Source organism: Telmatherina bonti (assembly GCF_933228915.1).
Source record: "Telmatherina bonti genome assembly, chromosome: 2".
NCBI classification, from domain to species: Eukaryota; Metazoa; Chordata; class Actinopteri; order Atheriniformes; family Telmatherinidae; genus Telmatherina; species Telmatherina bonti.
Window position 1 is genome coordinate 12,256,323 of NC_136620.1, and position 24,726 is coordinate 12,281,048.

The window sequence follows — 24,726 nt, forward strand, 5'->3', positions numbered from 1 at the left end:
ACGTCCACATGTACGTATGTGAAGTAATTTGAATTTCAGTAAAGTAATTTAACAAGTAACTAAAGTGCCAATAACTGCAAGTACACAAGAGCAAACAGGACAATTAAAAGAACAGAATAAACATTGTTTAATGGTACGTTTACAGATAGATACTGTAAATAAAAAAAATTGCATGGAACGCTATAAGAAAGTAGATCTAGCCTTGAGACCCCTAAGCCATCTTTCCAAAGTGGTGGAGAAGGAGAGAGCTAAGCTCATGTGGGACTTTCAAATAAAAAAAAAAAAAATGGTGGTGGCCAACCAACCGGACTTGGTCATGGATAAACAGCAAAGGAATGCTGTAGTTTTCAGTGTAGCCATGGCGATGTCAGGAAAAAGGAACACAAGAAACTGGAGAAATACTAAGGATTCTGTAGGAGCCTAAATACAATCTTTTGTATTAAGAATTTAAGTTGTGAATATCGGCACTTTGTGTTTGTTTTTGATGTATTTGGAATGCATGTCATTTAATTTTTATTTGAACTGAAGATAACTTGTTTAGACTAGTTAATTTAATATTCACCTGAATCCCGTGGATACTGTGGAGTTTTGTTTTTTTTTTTCTTTTTGGCTTTTTTGGTGTGCATTACGAGGGATTGGAGCATCAAACTAAGGCTTTCTGTTAGACACTACAGACTCAGAAGAATGGGAGAAAGCCTGCAAGTTGAAGGCAACAGCAGTACCAGTAATCATTGAAGCACTGGGGGCCATGATCCCCACATTGGGTTAGTGGTTCCACCTCGAGAAACATCAGACATCTTCAACGCAGTCCTACCAACAGCTAAGATATGACATCAGACTCTCAAGCTCACGACTCTTGTTAGAAAAGCCCAGCTTGAGATGAACACCCACCTGGAGGGTGGGTGAGGAAAGAGTTACATATTCTGCAGCGGTTGCTTCCATAGTCCTCTCCCCCATCTGGAAGCGCTCACAGCTGCAGGCAGAGCTGGAGAAAGGAAAGGAAACTAAACTAAAAAGGAAATGTTCAGAGTTGCCGCAGACTGATGCCTCCCTGGTTTACTGTCACATGTCAACACGTATTAATGAAGAGAGAGGATGAAAAGGTTTAAAGTGCTCTAACATGTCGTAACAGCTGGAACTGTCGGAGGAAAGCACTTCAAATGGCACTTTAACTTTTAGGTCTCTTCACCTCTGGTTCAGAGTGTTTTTACTCTTTTTCTACAGTTTTGAACCGAAACACAATTAAAGGCATCTTCCCAGACATTACTGGAGCTTGTTACTGTCTGTGTCTCTTACCTGATTTAGCCGTCAAGTAAAATACATTTAAACTTAATAAATGCTGATTTTGGGGCAACTATTGTTGTGCAATTAAAATGTGGTTAATCAACATTACATAGATCAAAATCTCTTTTTACTATGTTTTTTATTTCTTTATTTATCTAGTAAGTTTTGAGTCCCACTCAATGGGACTTATTTATATTTGATGTTTTATATTTTAACCTAGCATGGGTTCCGGCCATTTGAAAAGGCTATAAAATATAATTTATTGAAATGATCAATTTAATAGACATCTTAATACAATAACACAGGTATTGGATTGATACTCATATCAGCAGATGCCTGAACCTACAGGTTGATACCTAAGTATCATTATTGGTATGAAATTAATAAATTATGCATTTTAGGAAGTTTAGGAACATTTCCTCCTGTAAGGAAGAACAAAAGAAAGTCTGTAAAAGCTAACAAAAAAGAAATAAAATTTAAAAGAATGCAATTTATTACTTTATTCCATATTTGTAAAGATTTATGGAAATAAGTATATAATCCGCTTTGCATATTATCATGCTGAATGAAGCTGCAGTAGATAATCAGGCACATTGTTTCAGATGATTTAGTAAGATAATTACATTCCTCACCCGTGGGTGACTAAACCTTTTAGGGTCTGGAATTTAACATAGAACATGAATGTATTTATAGCAAACCTGTTCTGGCAGAGAAAGACTGACAAAAACGGCTGTGAGCCACCTGGAGAAATACACACGGCGCTTTCTTTGCATGATATTACAATAATTTTGCATTTACATCTGCAGCGCACAGGAAGAACCACCAGCTTGTTTTGGTCAAATTCATGGAATCACTGACCTAAATCCCTGACATCTGAAAAAAAAAACTATTTTAAATCTGAAAGGATTTTTATCGAGAGAGGCTCTAGAAAATAATTGTTTTGATTAAATTAAATATTATTCCAAAAACTAGGCTTTGTGGTTGTTTTAGCAATATAGCACCCACACCTGGGGGGCTCATGGTGAAGCCAGTAGGCCACTTAAACAGTGGTGCAGGAGGAGTAAAGCATGATTGTTTTCATATAAAAATCCATTATTTATCCTTTGGATTAATTTTATGATTGGATCCAGTCTTTTAAGGGAGTTGTATATCAGTTTTTACTGACTGCAACTGTTTCATTCAGTTCAGGGCATCATTAATGGTAAGTAAGTGGTACAGTTAACATATCACTAGTATCATTAATAATTTTGCTGTATTTTCTAAAAGTCTTGGTAAACCAGTATAAATCTGATACTGCTAGGAGAAAATATAACTTTAGTTGCTTTGGTCTCTAGTTATTGGAACCTTATTGTGTGTTTTGGGGAAGTCCTCTGAAGAAACTGTTTAGAAAATGGTCTGTGCTTTAAAAAAAAAAAAAAAAAAAATGTTGATAAAAAAAAAAGAAGAAAAACAGCAGTTGCTATTGGAGGAAACTGCTTGTCATGAACACACAAACAATTTCTGCTGAGTGTCCCCCAACAACACAAATCAGTGTAGCAGTCATGCTTTCCAGTTAGACCATTGCAAACACCAGTATACTGCATGGTAAGCTAGCTTAACCCTTCAAAGTCCAACCCAAGAAATATTGGTAAGAAAAGTCCAGATTTTTGAATGTGAGGTTTTTACATGGGCCTTAAAAAAATGTAACCAATTTTTTGGTCAGATTTTTTTCTCATTTATTACCATATGACATGACAAAATTATCATCTTATATTTAATTGATTTATATTATATTATATTAGATTAGATTAGATTAGATTAGATTAGATTAGATTAGATTAGATTATAGTTTTCATGCTTCCTTTTCTATCATGGCGGTGCACTAAGATGGGTTTTTAAATACTTTGTTTTGTTGTGATGTGAGGTTGTGCAGAGCTGTGTTTGAAATAAATAAATCAAATGATAAAATTAAATTATAGTGTAATCTTGTGCTTCCTGGTCTCCATTCGGGGGCAGAAACAAGTATCAGATTATGTTCAACAGGATTTTGAGCAAAATTTTTATCATTAAGTGATGCAAAACATCTCTGAAACTTTGCGTATCAATGATGCTACGTTTGACTTTATAGGACTAAAGCTATCAGACAAAATGAATAAAGACACCACATGTCCAGCTGAATGCATCGTATGACAAGCACCTCATTGGAAATGAAGACATAAGGCTGAAATAGGTCCATGCTTCTGGAACAATAGAAATTAGCCGTCATTGTGCCGTCTGTTGACATTGAAATTTCATCATCTAAGATCGTTTTGAGTTCTTAGCTGTTCCTGATGTTGTGTCAGATTTTATGAAGGGAGCAGCACCATGACAGATTGCAAATTACTGAAATACCAAAGCCTCTGCTGCAATCTATGAGCAGAAAAAAGGGGCGACTGTGGTAGAAGGTCACATTTTATTGCTGAAAATAGCTTGTTTGGAAATGTATTCAGTCATCCATTTGCTAGACCAACAGGAAATTGTACTTTACATAAACACCTTCCTTCGATTTTGAGGCATATAAGATGGGTGAAAGTGAGAACAGGTAGGTCCCTGCTGCATGCTGATGGATTTAATTGTCCCCTTTGCAACAAGTAGGTATTTGGTGAGATTTTCACAGGTGCTCTTTCTCCGTGACCACCTGGGTTTTCTCCAGACCCACCATTTTCCTCCCACCATTCTACATTTCCATGCAGGATTTAAGAGTATTTCTGTACCAGAACTAGACAGTTTTTTTTTCTTCAAAGTGATGCAGAACTGTTCTTATAAAAGTAGTGAAGAAGGCACAAAATGTACCAATTTTAAAAATTGGTACATTTACTTGTCTCCAACAGCTGGGTTGACAAAGTATATTTTTCGTTTCCGGACCCAGTCTTTACCATAACTTTTTAGTGTGTTGAAATTTGTAAAATCATCCTTGTTGAAGAAACCCCTGCTGTTTGTTCTGATCTAAATGGAAAGGAAAGTTTGAAAAAAAACCAATTTTTGTCAACTTATTACATTGTTGACTTTATAACATTTAACATGATCAAAATGACGACATTAATGGCAGGTGTTGTTATTTCATCGCTTGTTTAAGGGGGAAATTTGAACAATTGATAAGTTATAAATGGCAATGCATGAGTTTAGGGGTGTCGAGCTTGGGTCCTTGAGGGACACAAACCTGCTGCTTTTCTATGTTTCCCTGCTGCAGCACAACTGCCTCAAAAGTGCAGCACTCCATTACCTTTTGGATCCATTTAATGGAAGCCATGTGAGTTGGAGCAGGACACAAGGAAACCTGTAAGTCAGCTGCTTTGATCAGCTTTGATCGCCCCTGCATTTATAGTTACAGGCCAGAACTTCTGCACAGTTTTCATGACTTAACCTTTAGAAGAGTTGACTTTCAGACCAGAATATTCATCCATCCATTCATTTTCTATAACATCCATCCATACATCCATACATGCATCCATCCATCCATCCATCTGTCCATCTATCCATCCATCCATCCATCCATCTGTCCATCTATCCATCTGTCCATCCATCCATCTATCCATCTATCCACCCATCCATCCATCTATTCATCTATCCATCCATCCATCCATCCATCTATCCATCCATCTGGCCATCCATCCATATATCCATCCATCTGTCCATCCATCCATCCATCCATACTTCCATCCATCCATCCATCTATCCATCTGGCCATCTATCCATCCATCCATCCATCCATCCATCTATCCATCCATCTGTCCAACCATCCATTCATCCGTCCGTCCATCCCTCTATCTGTCCGTCTGTCCATCCATCCATCCATCCATCTGTCCGTCCATCCTACCATCTGTCCATTCATCCATCCATCCATCTATCACCTTTCCATCTATCTGTCTATTCCTCCGTTCGTCCCTTCCTCCATTCCTCCATCCTTTTTCTTAACCACTTCATCTAATTAAGGGTTGTGAGAAGCTGGAACCTATCCCAGCAATCATTGGGCTAGAAGCAGATACACTCTGCTCAGGTTGCCAGACCATCACAGAGCCGAAATCAGAATATTTCATTGAACATCTGTTAAATAAGCCTTTTTGTTTTAAATATCTTACATTTGTTTCATTATCAGCGTGATGGGTGGAGACATCTTGACCCCTGTACCGACCTGCCGCCCACATCCAGAGTGGAGATTATAATGTCATGTAATGTACAGAAGCAAGTGATTTCTATAATGTACCGGAAATTCTGTAATTGATTCAAGATTGATGATAATGGCTGATTTAAATGATAATAAACCGCACGGATCATTATCTCACATGGGTCAATTATATAGCGCAAATGGAAAAAGCAGCTTCTCCTGTGACGCCTTTTGCCTGTGTGCCACTTGTTTGGGAGTCGGCCGGATGTACACTATGAAGCTGCCAAAATGTGAAAACTTTGATAATCAAAAGCTCCAGCCTCCCCCGCAGTGTTCGGAGGGACAGTTGGTTCTCGTGAATCAAACTGTATGTATGTGCATTTATAGTAGTCAAAAGTGGGTCACAGCATCTCTGGGGAACTAATCTGGGAGCATGAATCTCCTCTTCATCATACATGTTTAATAATGGATTGTAACATGTTTGGAGGTTCCGGCTATTCACCAAAAATGTCTACATTCATGTAGCGGTGAAAAAGAGAACGGAAACTACTTTCTTTTTTACAGAATTTACATGCATCTACATGGTGACTATATGCTGATAACCTATATATGCTGATATGACTGCTTCCACATGTGAACATTAAACGGAACATTTGATCCCAGAAGAGAGAAGAGGAGTGGCTTAATGGAACCACAGGAGATAGAAAACCATCTATGAACCTTCCTTTGGTAATATCCATGTGATCTTCATGGTTCGGATTCTTTCTCTAGTTTTACAGGTGATGCCTTTTTCTACAATTTCCATATGTAGAAACTTCAAGCAGCTGTTCCAGACCTGAAGTCTAAAATCAATGATAATACAGAGCTCATCTGTCTTTGGTTTGTTTCCACATCTATGTCTGCACAGCTCTGAGAGTTAGGAGGAATAATGGGTGGGGCTCTCTATCACTTTCCCTCTCTCTCTCTCTCTCTCTCTCTCTCTCTCTGGCTGCCTAAGTGAAAAAGAGAAATTAAACCAGCACTCCCATTCAGTCTGGGTTGTGAATGGACCAAACAAACATATGGATCTGGAGCGCTTTGTGAGCTTCTCTGGTGCTAATGGACACAAGCAACAAGTTCCTTCTCCTTTTAGATTTCCAGTGAAGCTGAAACATGTTAAACAGGATGTTTGTGCACTTTCACCAGCAGAAAAAATGGGTTTTCTTTCATTTTACTGCCAGAATTGCCACTAATACACGAATGGATGGTTGAAATTACACACCCTTTGATGCAAAGCTTCTTTAAAGATCCAAATACTTTTTGTTGCTCAGTTATGAAAGCACAATAGTGCATTCAGTTTGGCGCAAAACTTGCGCGTCTTCAGTATTTTATAACATTTTCTGTGCTTCTTCTGCAGTGGTAGATTAATTTAAGTTGGTTCCCCTTTGTATTTAAAGTCTACTCACTGCTTCTCTGAAACCAAAAAGTTGTTCATCCACATCTGGAGCGCGGTTTGAAGACGGCACAACTCTGCTGGGAGAAGCGTGGAGACTAACCTGAGTCCGTGTATCGCGGTCTGGCCAGGTCCCTGAAGTAGTAGATGAAATCCAGGCAGTTGTCGTCCTGCACCTCCCCCTTGGAGCACAGGTCGGAGAGCAGTTCCAGCGCCTTTCGACAAATCTCATCCTCTCTTTCTGCAGGCATTGCCCTCCAGCATCCTTCTGAATAGTCGGCCACTCCGGCTGATCCTCCACCTCCCTCTGCCACACGCACGCTCTCACGCACTCACGAGATCGCTCAACACAACACACAACGTCTCCAGCGCGAGCACCGCGGCTACACCCCTGGATACTTCCCGTGCGCCCGACGCACGCAAACCAGCCGCTAAAAAGTCTATTTTACCCAAGTTTTTATGGAGTTTTCAATGAAAGCAGGAGCTTTAAGACTAAAAGTTGAAAGTTTTAAATTGGTTTAAAGAAGAAAAAAAAGCATCCACATGCGCTGGTTCTGCTGGGAAGGAATTAAACCGACTCCAGATCTGCGCGCGTCACTCGCTATTTCCCTCCTTCCTTCTCTGCTTTTGTTTCCTGTTTTTTCTCTCTCTTCCTATTGTGTCTCCTGCTTGCAGCTAAGTGATGCTGCAGAATCAGCCTCCAGGCTTCAGCAGCGCCAGCCAAGGTCCCTGCATGAATGCGCGGCTTTCACTGCGCTCAGTTATTTCTCAATGCACTGGGATGCAGAGACAGACAGGAAGTTCAGCCTCCATCACCATCACCCCCCTCTCCACTTCCACCACCAAGCTATCCGGGCATCAGCCTCCCCACCTCAGTGAGAAGTCCTCTGTGAGGAACCAGATAGATCTGTGCGTCACGTCTTCCTGAGCAACAAAAAAAAAAAAAAAAAAAAAAAAGCGTGAAATTCCTCATTTCATCCTCGCCCTTCTCTCCAGTGTCTTCTGAGTGGAAGACAAAGATTTCTCAGCATGTAAGCACACAGGTAATGAAGCTCTATCCCCATGTGCTGCTGGGTAGCAGATGTTTCAGGTCGAGCTGGGGGGGGGGACACCTGAGAGGACCCTCACCAGCCTGCCTGACCTTTTACCAGGGAAGTAATGAAGGGCAAGAAGGACTGATAAATGTCACATGAAAGCCCCAATGAAGGGGGTAATAAAGGCTTCCCTCCTCAGTGCAGCGCTGTCTCACATATTAGGAGAGGACCTTTAGACATCAACAAACAGCACCGAGCTGTCAGACTTTTATTCAGCTGCTTTCAGCAACACGTTTATTTTTTTTTTTTTTTTTTGTTTTTCTTCTCGTGTTCAGCATCTTTGCAGGCAGAATGCTGGTCTGGCTCCGGTGTTGTGCCGAACAAATTTGCTTTACCAAGACGAGCTTTATTATACTGAGCTTCTCTTGAAAATGTAAGCATTATTCTTTAGTTTTTTATTTGCAGGATATTAATGATGGACAAGAGGGTCGTCCATCATTAGGGACAAAGAAAAGAACGTAAACGGGAAAGAAAAAAAAAAGAAAGAAGAAGGAAAAGGGAGAAACTTTTTCCCTGATCTGCTGGCTCTCATCAGTGGAAACTCCATCCACCTGTAGCTTCCTACTTGCCTCTGCTGTTCTCATCAGTTTCATTCAGTTCACCTGGTTTTCATGTCTCACAACCTCCTTAAACTCTTTCCAATCTCTTCCTCTCTGCCAGATTAGCAGCAGATTCATGTCTAGTTGTTTTCCAGCGTTCTACGGATCGTCTCCAGTTGCCGACCTACTGCTTCACGTCCCAGGATTACTCTCCTTGCCCACAACGGGCACCTCTAGTTTCTTGGATTTTCTGGTCACAGACCCTTGCTTTGTCTTTGGATCCCCGAGCTTTGTCTTTCATCCTGGATAAGTACTTTGCCATAATCTTCTGTCACGGAAGCAGTGGGGATGTGGTGTGGACCCAATTGCAGAGATGAGGGAAGCCGGTATGCAGAACTCAGACAGATTTATTCTCCTCAGAGGAACCCAGGGAACTCAGAACAGACAAACTAAACTGAGGTACAAAATGATCCAGCCAACAATGAGTGAACATGAGTGGTATAAATACACAGGAAAAACCGAACGAGAAACAGGTGAAACAAATGAACTAAATGAACCCAGGTGAACCAAATCAATGAACAGGAAATCTAAGAAGCTAACCAAGAACCAAGACAGGAAAAACTACAAAATAAAACAGGAAGCCCAAAAACAAAGCACAGGAAAAACCCAAATCATGACAATCTTCACCTCCTGCCTCCATCCTGACCCTGTCTCTGAAGCCTGGACTCTAACAGCTGCTCATTCACCTGGATTGATCCTCTAAGTCTCATCTCACATTCCTTATTCACAAATAAACTGGTTATCGTTTACAGCTCCTTGTGTGTGGCTGAACTTCCAGGTCCTCACAATAATTCATTACAGAAACCAGACATACAGGTAAAAATCAACAGTAGACGACATTTAATCTTTAAAAACAAGCAAACAGCTGCTACAGGTGTGAGGAAACTAAACACCACCTGCAGCATCTCCAATTACAGAAAACTGACAGATATCTGGGGAAGTTTAAAAAAAAAACAAAAAAAAACAAAAAAAAAAACACATAAGCTGAAGGAAAAGAGGAAAAACAAACACACCAACGTTCAGACTGAAGTGACCTGAATCAGATTTTTTCCCCCTATGCATCTTTTTTCTGATTGTTTTATGACTGTCTAAACAACATAAATCTGATTGTTTTCAAATGCGCCCCAGGTCGCTTGGCGATGTTTTCCTAAGCCCATACGTATCTGATCTTTGCTCGCATTCTATGCGATTTAGTCATTCTGGAGCTCCTGGAGATGGTTTACCTGGAGGCAGTTGGGCATATAGCTTTAAAGACATGATGCACAGCTCTGCTAAAGGCATGGACTTCAGAGCAAACAGGATTTGGCGATGCCAAATAGTTTCACCAAACTGCGGTAACCCGCCCCTGTTGCCAAGCAGCACCGCCCCCTCCTGAACTTACTTCTCCAGATTCATCCTGATCGACGCGGCGCACTTTAAAAGTCTTAAGACGATATGTTGACATATGTGTGAAAGGTATTTCATGACCTTCTAAAGTTTTGGAAGAGTTCCAGCCGCGTGACACCACTCGCATCCTGATCCCACCACTCCTGACTCTGACGCCGCATCCGAGGTGGGACATCACAGCAACCTTCTCCTCTTCAGCCTTTTTACCAGGACCTGCACAAATTATACAACTCCCGCCTTACACACAGAAGCCTGTAGACGACATTACCTCCATGTTTGTTTCCGTAAACACTGTTCTCTGCTTGACGTCATTGTTTAACTACGCATACGCATCACTTCAGGCGGGTCACATTTAAATGTAATACGAACAGGAAGTCAGGACTTAGCTATAAGACCTGCAGTGTGAGTGTCGCTAAAGTGAACTCACCTGAGTTAGATTCAGATTTGGGGTTAAACTTTTTTTATCCCATATGAACAAATCACTTTGTAACAGCAGTCTATATTCACGTGCAACGTGTCAGAGAGTGCTACTTAAGTTGTTGGAAGATGATAATAAATACATGAAATAATCAACAATGAAGCGAAATGATTGCAAAAGGATTGCCTTTACTGTACTCTAATGCAGTGTTTTTCAACCTTTTTTCAGCCAAGGCACAACTTTTTTCACTGAATACAGTCAAGGCACACCACAAACCAAAATGTTTTTTTTACTTTTCTTTTTTCATGTATTTTTTTTTCTTTCTATTATTAATAAAAAGTCATCTTGTCAAAGTGTCTTGAATAGAAATAAGATAAACACAAAAAAAAAAAGAATTTTATTTTCTTTCACCTGGGCCTCTTTGGATGAAGACAGAGCTGCTTTTTAGACCAATCAGGTGAAATTGGACAATTTCTCACACCTGATGATCTCTCACGGCACACTAGTGTGTCACGGCACAGTGGTTGAATAACGCTGCTCTAATGACCTCAACAGTCACCAGGTCTCAACCCAACAGAGCAGCTTCGGGATGCGGTGGAACTGGAGCTTCTCTACATGGATGCACAGCCGACGCCTACTGTGTTTACATGGAGCAAAACATCAGTGGAATGTTTCCAACATGTTTCTGAATCTGTGACACCCAGGATGGAGGCCGTTCTGGAGGGAAAAGGGGTCTAACCTGCTACCAACAAGGTAAACCTGAAGTGACTGGTGTGTGTGCTTCCAGAGCAGCGACTCAAATGTTTCATTGCAACTTTATGATTCTTTAACAATCAGTACATGAACATAAATGTCTATGAAAGGGTTAGAATTTCTAAAATGGTTTAAATGTGTGTAAATATGCAAACATTGCAATATAATATCCATCTTTTTGACAGAATAAATATACAAGTAAATCACGAAGTGACCAGAGTCTAGTATGTTAAGAGCAGGATTAGTGATTTTGGGGTTAGACGTAAAGACCCCCTCCCCCCCACCATGTGGGAGTTGGGTTGCTTTTGTTTGTGCTTGTGGTAAAAACACCTGCAGAAATATCCCAAAACTCTGTGAAGTAGAGGAAAACCAGTAAGATATAGTAGAGGATGGAGGTTGTTCTGTTCTGGGAATCCTGGGCTTGATCTGTTTTTGCAGTAAATGTGTGACATTAAAGTTCCCTCATATCAAATGCATCATTGTGCTTCAGCTCTGCTTGATCAAACTGGATGGTTTCTCCTGAAAACTGTGACGCCATCAGCGTTGTGTCTGCAGTTCTGTTTCTCATAACATTTTGACCACTTTGACTTTTACTTTCAGCTGACATGGAGACTCGGAGACGTGGGTGGCATCAAGCCGTTGTAAACGTTCACCTTGCAGCTGTGTGCTCACCTGAAGTTAGGAAAATATTTTTTACAGTGTACACAAACAATCTCAGACATAGTAAATGCCACTTTAAACTAAGAGACAAAACATGTTCTTTTCTGTTTATTTCTTACAAAACAAAGCAGACTGAGCGCTGATGAGGTCACAGACACCTGCCGCCATCAGCAGGACATCAGACATGTCCTCACACTACAGTGGCTGCTGCTGTAGTCGATTCTATCCAAGATGGTGGATGGAGCTGTGACTGACACCTGGGTACAATGAGTCACAGCAGACGAGGTGAGAATCGACAACATGACCTTCGTAAGTGAGCAGCTGACAGAAACGACATGGTTTCAGTGATTGTCTTGAGCTGGAACGACTGAATGACACCGCAGCAGAATAACTAAGATCAGAATCAAATATTCCTCCTGGATGTCGAGTTGGGATGACATTATCTGTACAACCAGCTGTAACACACTGTCCATGTTTTATCAGTTTAGTGAGAGTTGACCGCTTGTTATGCAGAAAATGATTGTTATTATCATATAATAACTTTTTGTAACTGTTTGTCAAACCTCTCTAGTTTAACACAAATGATGTTTTCTTTACCTAAAACGAGAAATTTCCCTGAAAGCACAAGAAAACAGCAACTAAAATTAAACGTATCTGAAATGTCAGGAGTTTGGAGAAAGGGTCATGCATGTGGCTTCATGTTGCAACTCAATCCTCCAAATGTCGTTTTAATAGATACGGTTACTTTTCAAAAGAATTTTCACACAAGTGAGGAGAGCTAAAACACATCTGCAGACATGGACAAAGAATTAGAAACAGGTTTTGTATGTCAAGTATGTACAAAAATACTAGTTTTTTGTCTCTTGTGTGTTCTACCAAGTCGACAAGAGGCGTTCAAACGGACAAACAACATTTATGCTACAAGGTACACATTAAACTAAATAAATAAATAAAATACACTGTAAAAAAAAAATACAGTGGCCTGTGGATTGTAGAGGGTCCAAATGGTCCTTTTCCAGACTTCACACTGACCCTGAATGACGGCTAAGTCCCTTGTTGCCATCACACCAGATAACTGGAAGCTGGTGGAGCGCTCTCAGCTGTGATGGTGGTAAGTTTCTTGCAAATTTTGTTTTGTACTCTAAGAATAATTTTGGTGAGCTGGTCTCATTTTTAATCCATTTATCTATTAAAAAGAAAAGACAATGTGTTACTTAAACACTGCAAAACAGAGTAGACATCACATCAGTCTGTTGTTAACATACAGACAGACATCTAACTGAGGTCTATTTAGTCTTTCCTTAAGTAGAAAAATGCAGCAACTTTTCATCCCCATCTTAAGTTTGAAACAATTTTCAGTATTAATCAAAAGTTATACTTATATTTTCTTTTGTGGTGCCAATTAACAAAACTGTCATAAAACAGTTTAATAACAATAATTCTAATGTAACATCTCGGTGTGTTCGATCTTGGCTTCTTTTTTTTTTTTTTTTTTTTTATACCTATATATGATTTACCAATTAGGTCCAACTCTTGATTTTCAATACCAATATCAACAAACTAAATTAACTGCAAAACATTATATGTCTTATATTTTGTCATTTTGTGTTAGATGAGACTTAGCTGAAGAGTTTGATATATAATATGTGCATCTTGCATAAAGGTGATGTTACTGAAAAAGTGATATATTATCAGACATCTGTAGTGACATCTGAATTTTTTTTTTTTAGTGTTTTGGGCGTTGGCGTTTCGCGCGTCAAAAGCCAGAGGTGGACAAAGCTGAACTTTGGCTGCTCGACGCGGGGCGTCAACCAATCAGAGCGATTGCTCTTGGAGGATTCGCAGCTCCTGGAGGATTCCTGTGGTGAACCCAGACACGGGGCTGAGATGCCATTACTCCGTTCAATATTTAGGATAACCATTCCTTGCTAAAAAGCTGAATGTTACTGATTTGGCAACGTAGCAGGATACGTTGCCTAGCAACGCTTTGGGGGCGGCGGCGGCTCTCTGCTGAGTGCGGCTCTTGTTGCATTAACACTGACTAACTGCCCTATGACAACATTCTCTACCTTTATTTATTTAATAAAACAATGCCATATCTCTACTGACGCTCAAAACGCTTGGTTTGGTCTGAACACACCCTAACTGGTACATTACTGTAACTGCTGCTTTCTTCCTCACCCTTTACACAAAGATGAAATACTTTGTTTGGGATACTTTCAACACATATTTATAAGCCAATAACCATTTGTAAACCATTCATTTTGCTGTCAATTCACTTGTTAATTATATTCGTCTGAGTCTGTTTGAACCGTCTAGGATGAGTTAACAGCTAGTTAACAGTCGCTGTAGCAGGAGCAGAATACCAGCAAACCTTTTACCACCCATCATGGTGGCATAAACAATGTGATGTTACTGGGAAGGATCTGTAGTGTTTATACATGATTACAGCAGGATGATGTTACAGTATGTACAGTAAACAGGATGCAACATGAATAAAGACTGCAGAGACCTTGTCACATTTCAGGTGGTTTTTGTCGCGGTGGCAGTGGGGATGTGGTGTGGACCCAAATGCAGAGACGAGCAAACAGGGATGCAGATTCAAGACTGATTTATTCCAACCAAAGGAACTCAGGGGACTAACACAATGATCAAGCAACTCAAGACAAAAACTGAGGGGTATAAATACACAGAACACAACGAGACGCAGGTGAAACGGATTAACTGAATGAACCCAGGTGAACTACTGAACACAAACAAAGGCAAAACAGGAACAACCGACGAAATAAAACAGGAAACCAGGATCAAAGGACACAGCAAAACATAACCTCATGACAGGATGCATTCAGACTCGGTCCGAGTGGGGACTCGGATCAGTTGTAGGAGGTTGTATACATGCAGACTGAGATCGTGTTCACGCTGCGCTTTAGTCAAACGAGCCAAACCATGAGAATAATATATTTCCATTCCCACTAAAAAAAGTGGACAAGACCCGTGTAAAGAAGAAAACTGTTTCCTCCACATGAGAACTAAACATTGAGACAAAACTATCGCTGTTTTTGGGTTTTTTATTGTGTCTTATGCAAGTATTTCCTCAGAAATACGCTGCAACAATGGATGCAGTATGAACAACAGACAAGGCATCTATAATGCTATCGCTATGTATTTACCCACAATGCAATACTAAGCCAGATGCAAGAAGTGATTGTTTTTTTGGTCCGCTTCCTGTATTTGGTCTGCTTGATACGAACCAAGACTTGCGTTTGTTGGCGGACTGCTTCTTTGATCCAAATCAAACTCCGTTTGGCGCCGTCACATTTCCCTGAATGAAGCGGACTTTCCAAGCAAACGGACTCGGATTCAAATCAAAAAGGCTGATGTGAACATGTCCTAAATGTTAGTCCACAGTCTGGCTATGATATCAGCTGTGCTTCCATTAAACCTAGAATTATTCAAAACCTAAATATTGGAATAATAAATTGGTGATGGAAACAGCTACATTTTGAAAAACCTCAATATTGCACAAAAAAATTTTGCGCTCTTATGAGGTGTTTTTGTTTTTATATAAATGTATTTTGTAAAAGTGTAATGGTAACACCGTTTTTGCATTAAAGCATTCTGGACATGATTTATGGGGTCATGTGACTGGTTCATTTTCAGAACAACCATGAAATGCAGAGTTTATGAATTAGAAAGGAAAATTAGGTAGAAGGGCTTCGAAAAGCTGTGGCAAATCCTCCGCTGCAAGTAGAAAGCCATTTTAGACTAAGAGGTTGAGAAAACGAATGCATGAAAAGGCAGCAACCGTCTTCCCTCAGTTAGATTTCAGGGGAGATTTTACAGATTTTAAGGAGGCTGAGGTCTGTGGTCCGCTGTGGCATCAGCATCGGTGCAGCTCTGACTGGACACGAGAAGAAATATGTTCCTGCAGAGAAGCTCACCTCTGGAATGAAATCATATCAGAGACTTCTTTAAAAGCATCTGAGCAGTGCAGCTCTGTATATCTTTCTTTAATGGCCGAACAGACGCTATGTGATGTGTTCTGTCTGAAACGGGGGGGGGGGGGGGGGGGGGGCATGACCCTGACCTGAAATGAACCCAGATTCTGGGTGAGGAATAACAGAAACTGTTTCCACATCTCATCACACCCACAAAGAGCTTGTCAGAAACCTGATATATTTGCAGCTCACCAACCCAGGAGGCTTTTCCTGATGGAAACACAATGGCGTTATCTTTTCACAATCAAAGAAAATGTTTTTATATCATAAAATCTATTATAGGTGAGGCTTTGTGTCAAGATGAACCATTATTAAGCTAAGTGGCGGTGCTGACCTGTAAAGTGGAGATGTGGTTTTATGGAAAATGAGGTCAGTCATTTTTGTTGTTTTCTTTAAACAATTATCTGTGACCCATTCTGGCAACACACACTTACACACACATACACACGCTAATGGCATTAATAGGAGTTAAAAGACATGATGAGTTGTAAAACTTCATGCAGCAAACAGGTTTTTTGTTTGCTAAAAGCCAAATCAGGCTTTTATCTTCAGTTCTTAGCATCTTTCAGATTATCAGAACACGATCAAAAAGCTATTGTTGTGCATATCGAAGCTCTGCTCTTCTCTGCTCAGTTCATTTGTGTGTGTGGGAGTGTGTGTGGGTGCCTGTGCTCCTGTTTGTTTGCTTCTCTGTGCACATTCTTTGTTCATATCCAAGAAGTGTCTCTGACTGTTTATTTCAGGTGTACACATGAATGCACCAGCACACCTGTGTGTGTGTGTGTGTGTGTGTGTGTGTGTGTGTGTGTGTGTGTGTGTGTGTGTGTGTGTGTTGCTCTGTGCTGTGCCAGAGCATCTTGTAGATGTGAGGTGAGTTTGATTTAGCATTAGTTGGGGCGATGCAGTCGGGGCTGGGAGCCAGCCCAGCTGCCTCAGAGGAACTGAAGGCTTCTGTTCAGCCTCCACACCAGCCGCTGTGTTCAGAGCGCCGTCCACACTGCAAGCCCCGACTGAGGTCGAAGGATTTGTCACTACGACTTTCATCTTCAAAGAGATCAAAACTTTAAACTTAATATTCAAGCAGAGATGCTCATATTAACCCTTTAATTACCAGAGTTTTCAAAGTTTTTAAGGCAAACTGAAACAGAGAAAATTTCTTGAATAATATTTATTAAAGCAGAAAGTTTCACCATGAAATATGACTTCATATGTATTATTAATTAATCCAATTAGAGGCCTTGTAAGTAATTCATCTCCATTAATAGCATTTTAATTGTAAGCCAATAAAACATAATTCTTTGGTTTTTATAGATTTGAGTGGACGACTGAATCAAATAACAAACATTTGTTGTAAACTCGTCATAAACTCGAGCTCTGTAATGTCTAGAAAGCAGTAGAAAAATAAACAGGAAATGTTCCCTGGCCAAATCTGAACAGACGCCTACAACATGTTGCAGTATTTTTAATGTTTTACATGTTTCCATCCACATTCTTCATTAATAGGCAGTTCTGACTGATGGTAAGCCTGGGTGGGATCAACCAACATCTCCTGCCCTGACTGACGACGGCTGGAGCTGGAACTGATGTTGCAGGAGGAACGAGCTTTTCAAAATCCTCTGAATGGAAGTCATGGCTCTACTAAAGGATTTCATTCATCTTGTGAAATAGTTGAGGACATGTCTGAAGATGAAGACAATCTTGAGGTCAATTCTGAGTCTGAAGATTCAGGTTATGAAGAAAGTTAAGAAACAGCTTTTCGCTTCCCTGTGTGATAAAAACAGGAAAAACGGTGGGCATCCCCATAAATGCAGCAGGAAAAGTGACAAAAACAAATTCTTAAAAGTCATTTGTCTTGATTTTAAGATAACGTGACCGTAACGATATAAAAACTACATTTAAAAATATATATAAATATAACATTTTTAAAAAAGAAAAATAAAATTGAAAACAATTGTGTTTTATGTGTCAGTCTTTCCAAAGAAAAGTTTTTAACTTGCATAAAAAAACAAAAACAAATGAATTACACTCTTTCAGCCTTGATTTGTGAGAAGTAAAGAACACCACTCCTCTAAATACTTATTAAAACGGTAAGTAATAGAGTTGATAACAAGATATAAAGTATGTTTTTTAGACTTCTGTTTGGTTTTTGACACATTTGGGTAGCTATACTGTCATACTGACCCAGGAACATTTTTGCTGTTCCTGAGAAACGGGCGTAACAGGAGGGTTAACACATCATTTCTGATTCCTCATACAACTTTTATAGGTTGCTAAAATGTAACTATTTAAACATTAAGTCTTTTTCAAAGACAACTTAACTTTTTAAAGGCTGACCCATAAAAAAATCGTAAGAAAATATTTTTTAAAATTGAGGTCTTTATTCCCTGTGATGGACTGGCAACCCGTCCAGGGTGTACCCCGCCCTTCGCCCAAAAGACTGCTGGGATAGGTTCCAGCTTCCCTGCAACCCCTCATCGGATTAAGCGGTCAGAATAATGAATGAATGAATGAGGTCTTTATTTGCTCCTTTTACTTAATGTTACGAAGAAATTAATCATTTCTTTGGGGGGAGGCTGAAAGAGGTTTTACCATTAATTAATATGTGGTATGTATAAATGATTATGGGGTTTAGTGCTTCCTGGTGTGACTGATTGTGTTCAATGTGATTTTACACCACAAAAGTTTTTACCATAAAGTGATGCATAATGTCTCAGAAACTTTGTGTATCAAATATGATACGTTTGGCTTTATAGGGTTAAAGAGTCCTTTTATACATATATATATATATATATATATATATATATATATATATATATATATATATATATATATATGTGGACAGTCCACATCATGAAGTTGTGTTAGAGCTGCTCTTCATCACCCTAAAAGTTAATAAAGAACAAAGTCACAGCGCAAATTACATTAACTCACATAAAGATAATCTATTCAAGAAATAAAGCAAAATCTGGGGGTGAAACATTCTGCAAGATCTGCATATTTAATCAGATGAACAGCCCAGCCGCGCAGTCTTAAACACTGTGCATTCAGAGCCTTTACAAAAACATGTCAGTCGTGTAGTTTCAATGGAAATAAGTTTTAAAAGGAGCTACTTTCTGTCAGATCAATGTGGGTGGAGTGGAAGCAGATTCCTCTTAATTCTCTTATTTGCAATGTTTTTATTTAATCTGTTCCTGCTGCATCTCTTGCGAGGTTGGCAAAGAAAATGGATTAAATTTGAATAGTGCAGTAGAAAGAGGGGCGAAGGAAGGAGGGAAAAGACGAAGGAGGAGAACAGAGAGGTAGTGTTGAAAGCGGGGCAGGAACGAAGGCGCTGGCTGGGCAAACAAGCGAGTCTTTGAAGGCATTGGCATTTGACAGCAGGATGTGAGATGTGAGAAATGGAGATGCAAGTATAAAAATCTGAGGTAATTTTCCTTTTACAATGAAGATGAAGCAGTCAGAGAGGCTCCTTGAACCTTTCCTAACCATCTATCAGTCTGGAGGTTTTTATCAGCATCAAATAAAGCATTAGCAGGTTTTTATTAACTTCACTGCTGACATAGTTTCCAACATCTGAAATAAAAAAGTTCAGTTTTTTTATGAATCACTTTTCAAACTGTAAGTGAAGTTCTCACTATTCCCAAATAATCCAATAATGTGAATATTCAGTACACATGCAATGTTAGTGGTGTAGACACTTGTCATGTGTGACAATATAAAAACTTCTATCTGCCTTTCAAAATATTACAAATTGTTTAAAATGTTGTTTATTTAAGCATCATAATCACAGCAGTTTCATATGACATTAATGAACAACTATACGCTACAAAAATGACTCCAAGTCACTTATGTCAAGCATGAATAACAAGGTACAGGTTACTTAGGTGTGGAAGCAGGACCACGCCTCTAATCACCAGGTGAGCTACCATATACCTGCTTCACTTCCTCTACTGAGTCTCTTTCACTTCCTTACCTATTCCTGTTCTCATCCCTCATTTATTCAGCCTTCTTATTAATCCATCCCTGCTATATCTCAGCTCCTTCTCTCACCCTCATCTCTTCATTCTCCCTCTTCCTCTTTGTCACCTTCAGCTTCTCTAACTTTATAAATCCATTTGTCCCTCTTATTACCCTTTTTTCAGGTATTATCTGGTGGAAAGCCTGGGTTAATGACATCCTGGGAGGGTGTCCCTGTTCTGGGTCTTCTTTGCCTGGCAGGTCATTATTACCAGGGCCGGATTACAGGTGCACAAGGCCCTGGGCCCAGAGTGATCCAGGGGGCCCCTTGCCCCCCGCAACATTGTGAAAATTGCTTGGGACTGCAATTTCTGGCACTTTTACATCGGTTTTACTTTTGACCCTCTACTGCCCAGTGTCACCAAATTACTATGCCACTATGTGACTGGATGCAAAATGAAACCAGGGTTTGCGAGATGTGTGGACGAAATGCAGGACAGAGAGGCAGGAGGCAGACGGAATACAAAAATAGTGGTTTTAATTCAACATATAATCCAAAATAGAATGAACCAGGACGGAGGAAAATGATAGGTGATGATCTGACAAAGGAAACTGAGAACCAAGGAGGATAAATACACTAAGGAACTAATAAGAAAAAGGTGAAGTAAATGATTAAGTCAAACCATGAGCTAAAGAATAAGAAGCAAAACAGGAAAGGATACACACAGGAGCCAAACAGGAAAAACTACAAATTAAGACAGGAAACAAGAACTAAAGACTTCACAAAAACCCTATACCATGATAGCCATGCAGCTAACACCGAAAATGTCTGCACCATGTCTTTAGACAGCTGGATCACACTGACTCTGGAAGGGGCTGCTCAGAAAAAGCCTCAAAGAACAAGTCCAAGAGGTTCACATGACTCCCAGTCTGATGAGACCTGATAGATGTGGGAGGTGAGACGGGTCCAAACATACCATCCAAATCAGGCCAAAGGATTTACTGCTGAACTTGCAACTACCCTGCATGATATGAGACAAGTGGTCATGATGTCAGAATACAGCTTCTGGTGCAATGATATGAAGAGCAAGTAAAACCTCCCACTGACTCGTAACCTTGGCAACCAACAAACTGCTGTTGTGTAAGGTATTATGAATTTATTTATAATAATAATTTTCTGCCAGCGACTGTGTTTCTGTGGCTGAGAGTGATGGTGTCTTTGGTCAATGCTGGATTAGATGCTTCTTGCATGTGCTGTTTGACCACACAGGACAGTTTTATGTTCCATGATATGATCAACCTTTTCCACCATGAAACTCAAATCTCACATAACATCATAGAAGCTTGGTAAACGTTGATTTATTTTAATTCTTCATTTCCACTGAGGTTTGTTAGAATCCAAGCTCAGAAAGTCTGTACGCCTACAGAAGCTGAGGTTGCATCCCAGCATCCCAGCAGTTAAACCCTGAGACTCCCATGTATGTTAATAAGGTTAAGCTCCACATAATAACTGCATTGACTGAAGAAAACACAGTTTCAGTAGATTTTTCTTTCAAAAGAAACAAGTTGAACGAAGGAGAATGCAGTAATGTGTGATGAAACTGTGCGACAAGAAATGGTGAAAGAATTAGAAATGCTGTTTTCATGGCCAGCTGTCTGGGAGCTTTGTCCAGGAACAACCTTGCTGATGCTTAGAAAGAGCTGAGAGCTGCAAGAAAAGTCATAGGTAGAACATCTCAGGTGGCTGGGGAGTATGCAAAAATACAACCAAACCTCTGGTGTCAAACAAATCAGGGAACACTGTGGCTCCACAGTTTTAAGAAAAAGAGAAAAATGCTTTAAAATGACTGTTTTTGCATTCATATGTCTATAAATGTGATTTAATTGTGAACTAAGAAATTAAGACTATGAACTTTGAACTACATAAACTACGGCACGTGCATCAGAGCCTCTGGTGTCTGAGGACCGTCACTACCTCTTCCAAATCCTCTGTTTACATCACCTGCCATTGTTCTGAGTTTGGATTTTGTATTTATTAAATTTATTGAAAACTTGTCCATAACCACCAGTCTTGTGCGCTCACTCTCCTCCGCCACATGCCCAGAAGGTTTTGGTGTCAAGCACTCGAGGAAAACCCACAAAGTCAATAAAAGTCTTCCTTCAGTATAGATCAGTTTCCCAGCTCTTAACTGTGGACCTGATCCCCCTTCCTCCCTCCTAAGCAAGCAGCCACGGCCTCAACAACTTGCTTCCACAGCAGCTCATGAAACAGTTTGCCTCGCAGCAACTGTTGCATCATGTTACCTATAACCTTCAATGTGGGGGGATTATTCTAAAAATGTTTTTTGAATCGTGTTGTTACTTGAAGTGCCTATTCTCATTCATATTTATCAACACCCCAAGAAGCTGAATAGCTGTGAATCAAACTGACTGCATTAGATGTTTAGTTTCCTTTGTTCCTTGTGTGTAAGAGGTGGTCTGAAAGTGTAGGAAACTTTTATTTACACTCATCTCAAGCAGGGGAAGACTTAAAGGATGCTGGCCACTGTTGAGAAATTGCCATGGCCTCGGCCTATTCTGAGTAAGATAATTTGTATTGGCAATGAGTACTCACACACCCGTGTTTAAGGTTAAAATATTTATTAGCAAGTTGAGAAAAATGCAACTACAGATCGGGATTCAGAGTTCCTCTCCGTGTTGCAGGCAGAAGTGGGTCAGCTCAGGCAGTCTGAAGTCTGAACCCAGACTACATGTCCCTCAAACCCTTTTATAGAATGTGTAAAAAGGATCTGTGGTCCTCCCCCCCTGCAGCTGGTTTACCTAACAGTAAGGATAGATACTGGATCAGAGACTTCCTGATGGATCGTCCCCAGAGAGTGAGAGTAGGCCTCCACGTTTCCTCCACCTCCACCACCAGCTCTCCACAGGGCTGTGTGCTGAGCCCCCTACTCTTTAACCTCTACACTCATGAGTGCACCTCCTCCACCCACTCGGTGCAGCACTCGCATAATGCAGTTTGCAGATGACAAAACGGTGGTGGGGCTCATCTCAGGAGGGGATGAGGCTCCATATCGGAGGGAGGTGGAGCGCCTGCACAAGTGGTGCATGGAAAATAACCTCCTCCTCAACACCTCTAAGACCAAGGAGGTCATTGTGGGCGGCTGTAGCTCAGGAGGAAGAGCAGTCGTCCTTCAACTGGAAAGTTGGGAGGTCGATTCCATGCTGAAGTGTCCTGGGGCAAGACACTGAACCCCAAGCTGTCCTCCGATGTGTCTTTCGAGGTATGAGTGTGTTGTATGAGTGTGCATGTGATTGGGTGAATGTGACAAGTAGTGTAAAGCGCTTTGAGTGGTCTGCATGACTAGAAAAGCACTATATAAGTACCAGTCCATTTACCGTGGACTTCAGGAGGGGGCAGGATGGCCCTGCAGCCACTGCTCATTGGTGGAGAGTGTGTGGAGAGAGTCTCCGAATCCTGGACGTACATGTGGAGTGTCCACACCAGAGCCACCATCAAGAAGGCCCAGCAGTGACTCTTTTTCCTAAAGCTCCTGAGGAACAACCACCTGTCCCAGTCTCTGCTGGAGTCCTTCTACAGATGCTCCATCCAGAGCATCTTCACCTTCCGCATCAGGGCGTGGTTCTCCAGCTGCAGACAGGAAGGCGCTCCAGAGGGTTGTCTCCGCAGCTGGTATTGTACCATTGGCTGTTCTGTACCGTCTCTGGAGGATCTGCACAGCCAGCACTGCCTTGGGAGGACTAAACAGATCCTCAGGGATCCAACTCACCCTGGACAAAAACCTTTTGAGCTGCTACCTTCTGGTAAACACTGCAAGACACTAAAAACAAAGACACATAGACTCAGAAATGTTTTTTATGCCAATGCCATCAAGGTATTAAACGCTGCAGTCATGAACTCAGAGCTCATTACGGGGCAAACTCCATCAGATGCAATGTCTGCGTGGCTGGATGGGTGGAAAGTCCTGCATGCTCTTCCATTCTTCTATTTATTACTACTAATTTTTATATTTTTATTTGTTAATAATCTTATATGTTTGTATCTATTTTACCTCTGTTTTTTATACCTTTATACTTTTGATATTTTATATTTTTGTTGCACCTTATTGCGGTTTGCACTTTTTCCAATTTCGTTGTAATCGTGCAATGACAATAAAGACATTCAACAAGAAGGAGGCAAAGGGTCAAAGGGTGAAGAGAGAGAGGACTGATAGACCTCTATCTGATAGTAGACTGAAGGACGCTGTGTCTTGCAGGAACTTCACATCCTTCAGATAGAAGGGAGTGAAGCTGGCTGAGCTGAAAAAGAAGTTTTTATCAGTCTGATTTAAAAAGCTGAGCATTTCCAGTCCAGCCTGTGTTGGTTTGTACTCATCAGGAACCTGCAACCTTTACTGTGAAGAGAGACTCATCACAAGAACATTTCACATGTGAAATGAAAAACTGATTAATACAATAATACAACAGAGTAAATATAATATATACATATTTCCTTCACCAAATACCTCTACTAGTTGGAAGGACTGGAAGAAGAGACGGAGAAGCAAACCAACATAAACCCAACTATGTATGTGGGTACGTTCTACGGGGAAAAGACGGCTATGCTCTCTCTTTTGGTAGCTTTGGTATTCTCTGAATGTGAACAATGGAATAAAAACAAGAAACAAATGTTATGGATTTAGCAAAGAAAACAAAATTGAAATACATTTGGTACTTCTTGAGGTTTATTTACTTTAAAAATTTGAGGAACAGACTATAAAACCCACCATCAGTTTTAAAAGTCTTAAAGCAATTTCAGGGGTTTGTAGTTATAAAAGCATCCAGGCTGCAACAGACAAACAAGGATGTGCTCTCACCCAACAAGTAAACTGTGCTTTTGTCTATTAAACATAATATGGCGGCTTGTCACAGGAACCGAGAGGAAACACAGCGTTCCTCTTGTGCTCTGCAATGTCTCTGTGCAGCACCTTTAGGCCCAGATTTACTAAACAGGGTATGTAATCT

The 24,726-nt window shown here is 40.4% G+C and overlaps 1 protein-coding gene across 1 annotated transcript in view; it reads right to left on the reverse strand.

Moving 5' to 3' along the window:
* syt9b (synaptotagmin IXb) overlaps nucleotides 1-7,105 on the reverse strand; it is a gene marked incomplete at its 3' end in the record, with an annotated part of 56,855 nt that extends 49,750 nt beyond the window's left edge. Inside the window, exon 1 of the mRNA XM_079259148.1 lies at nucleotides 6,943-7,105. Coding sequence (XP_079115274.1) covers nucleotides 6,943-7,090 — 148 coding nt within the window. The 5' untranslated portion in view covers nucleotides 7,091-7,105. The remainder of the gene's footprint in view (nucleotides 1-6,942) is intronic.
* Nucleotides 7,106-24,726: the final 17,621 nt, after the last annotated feature.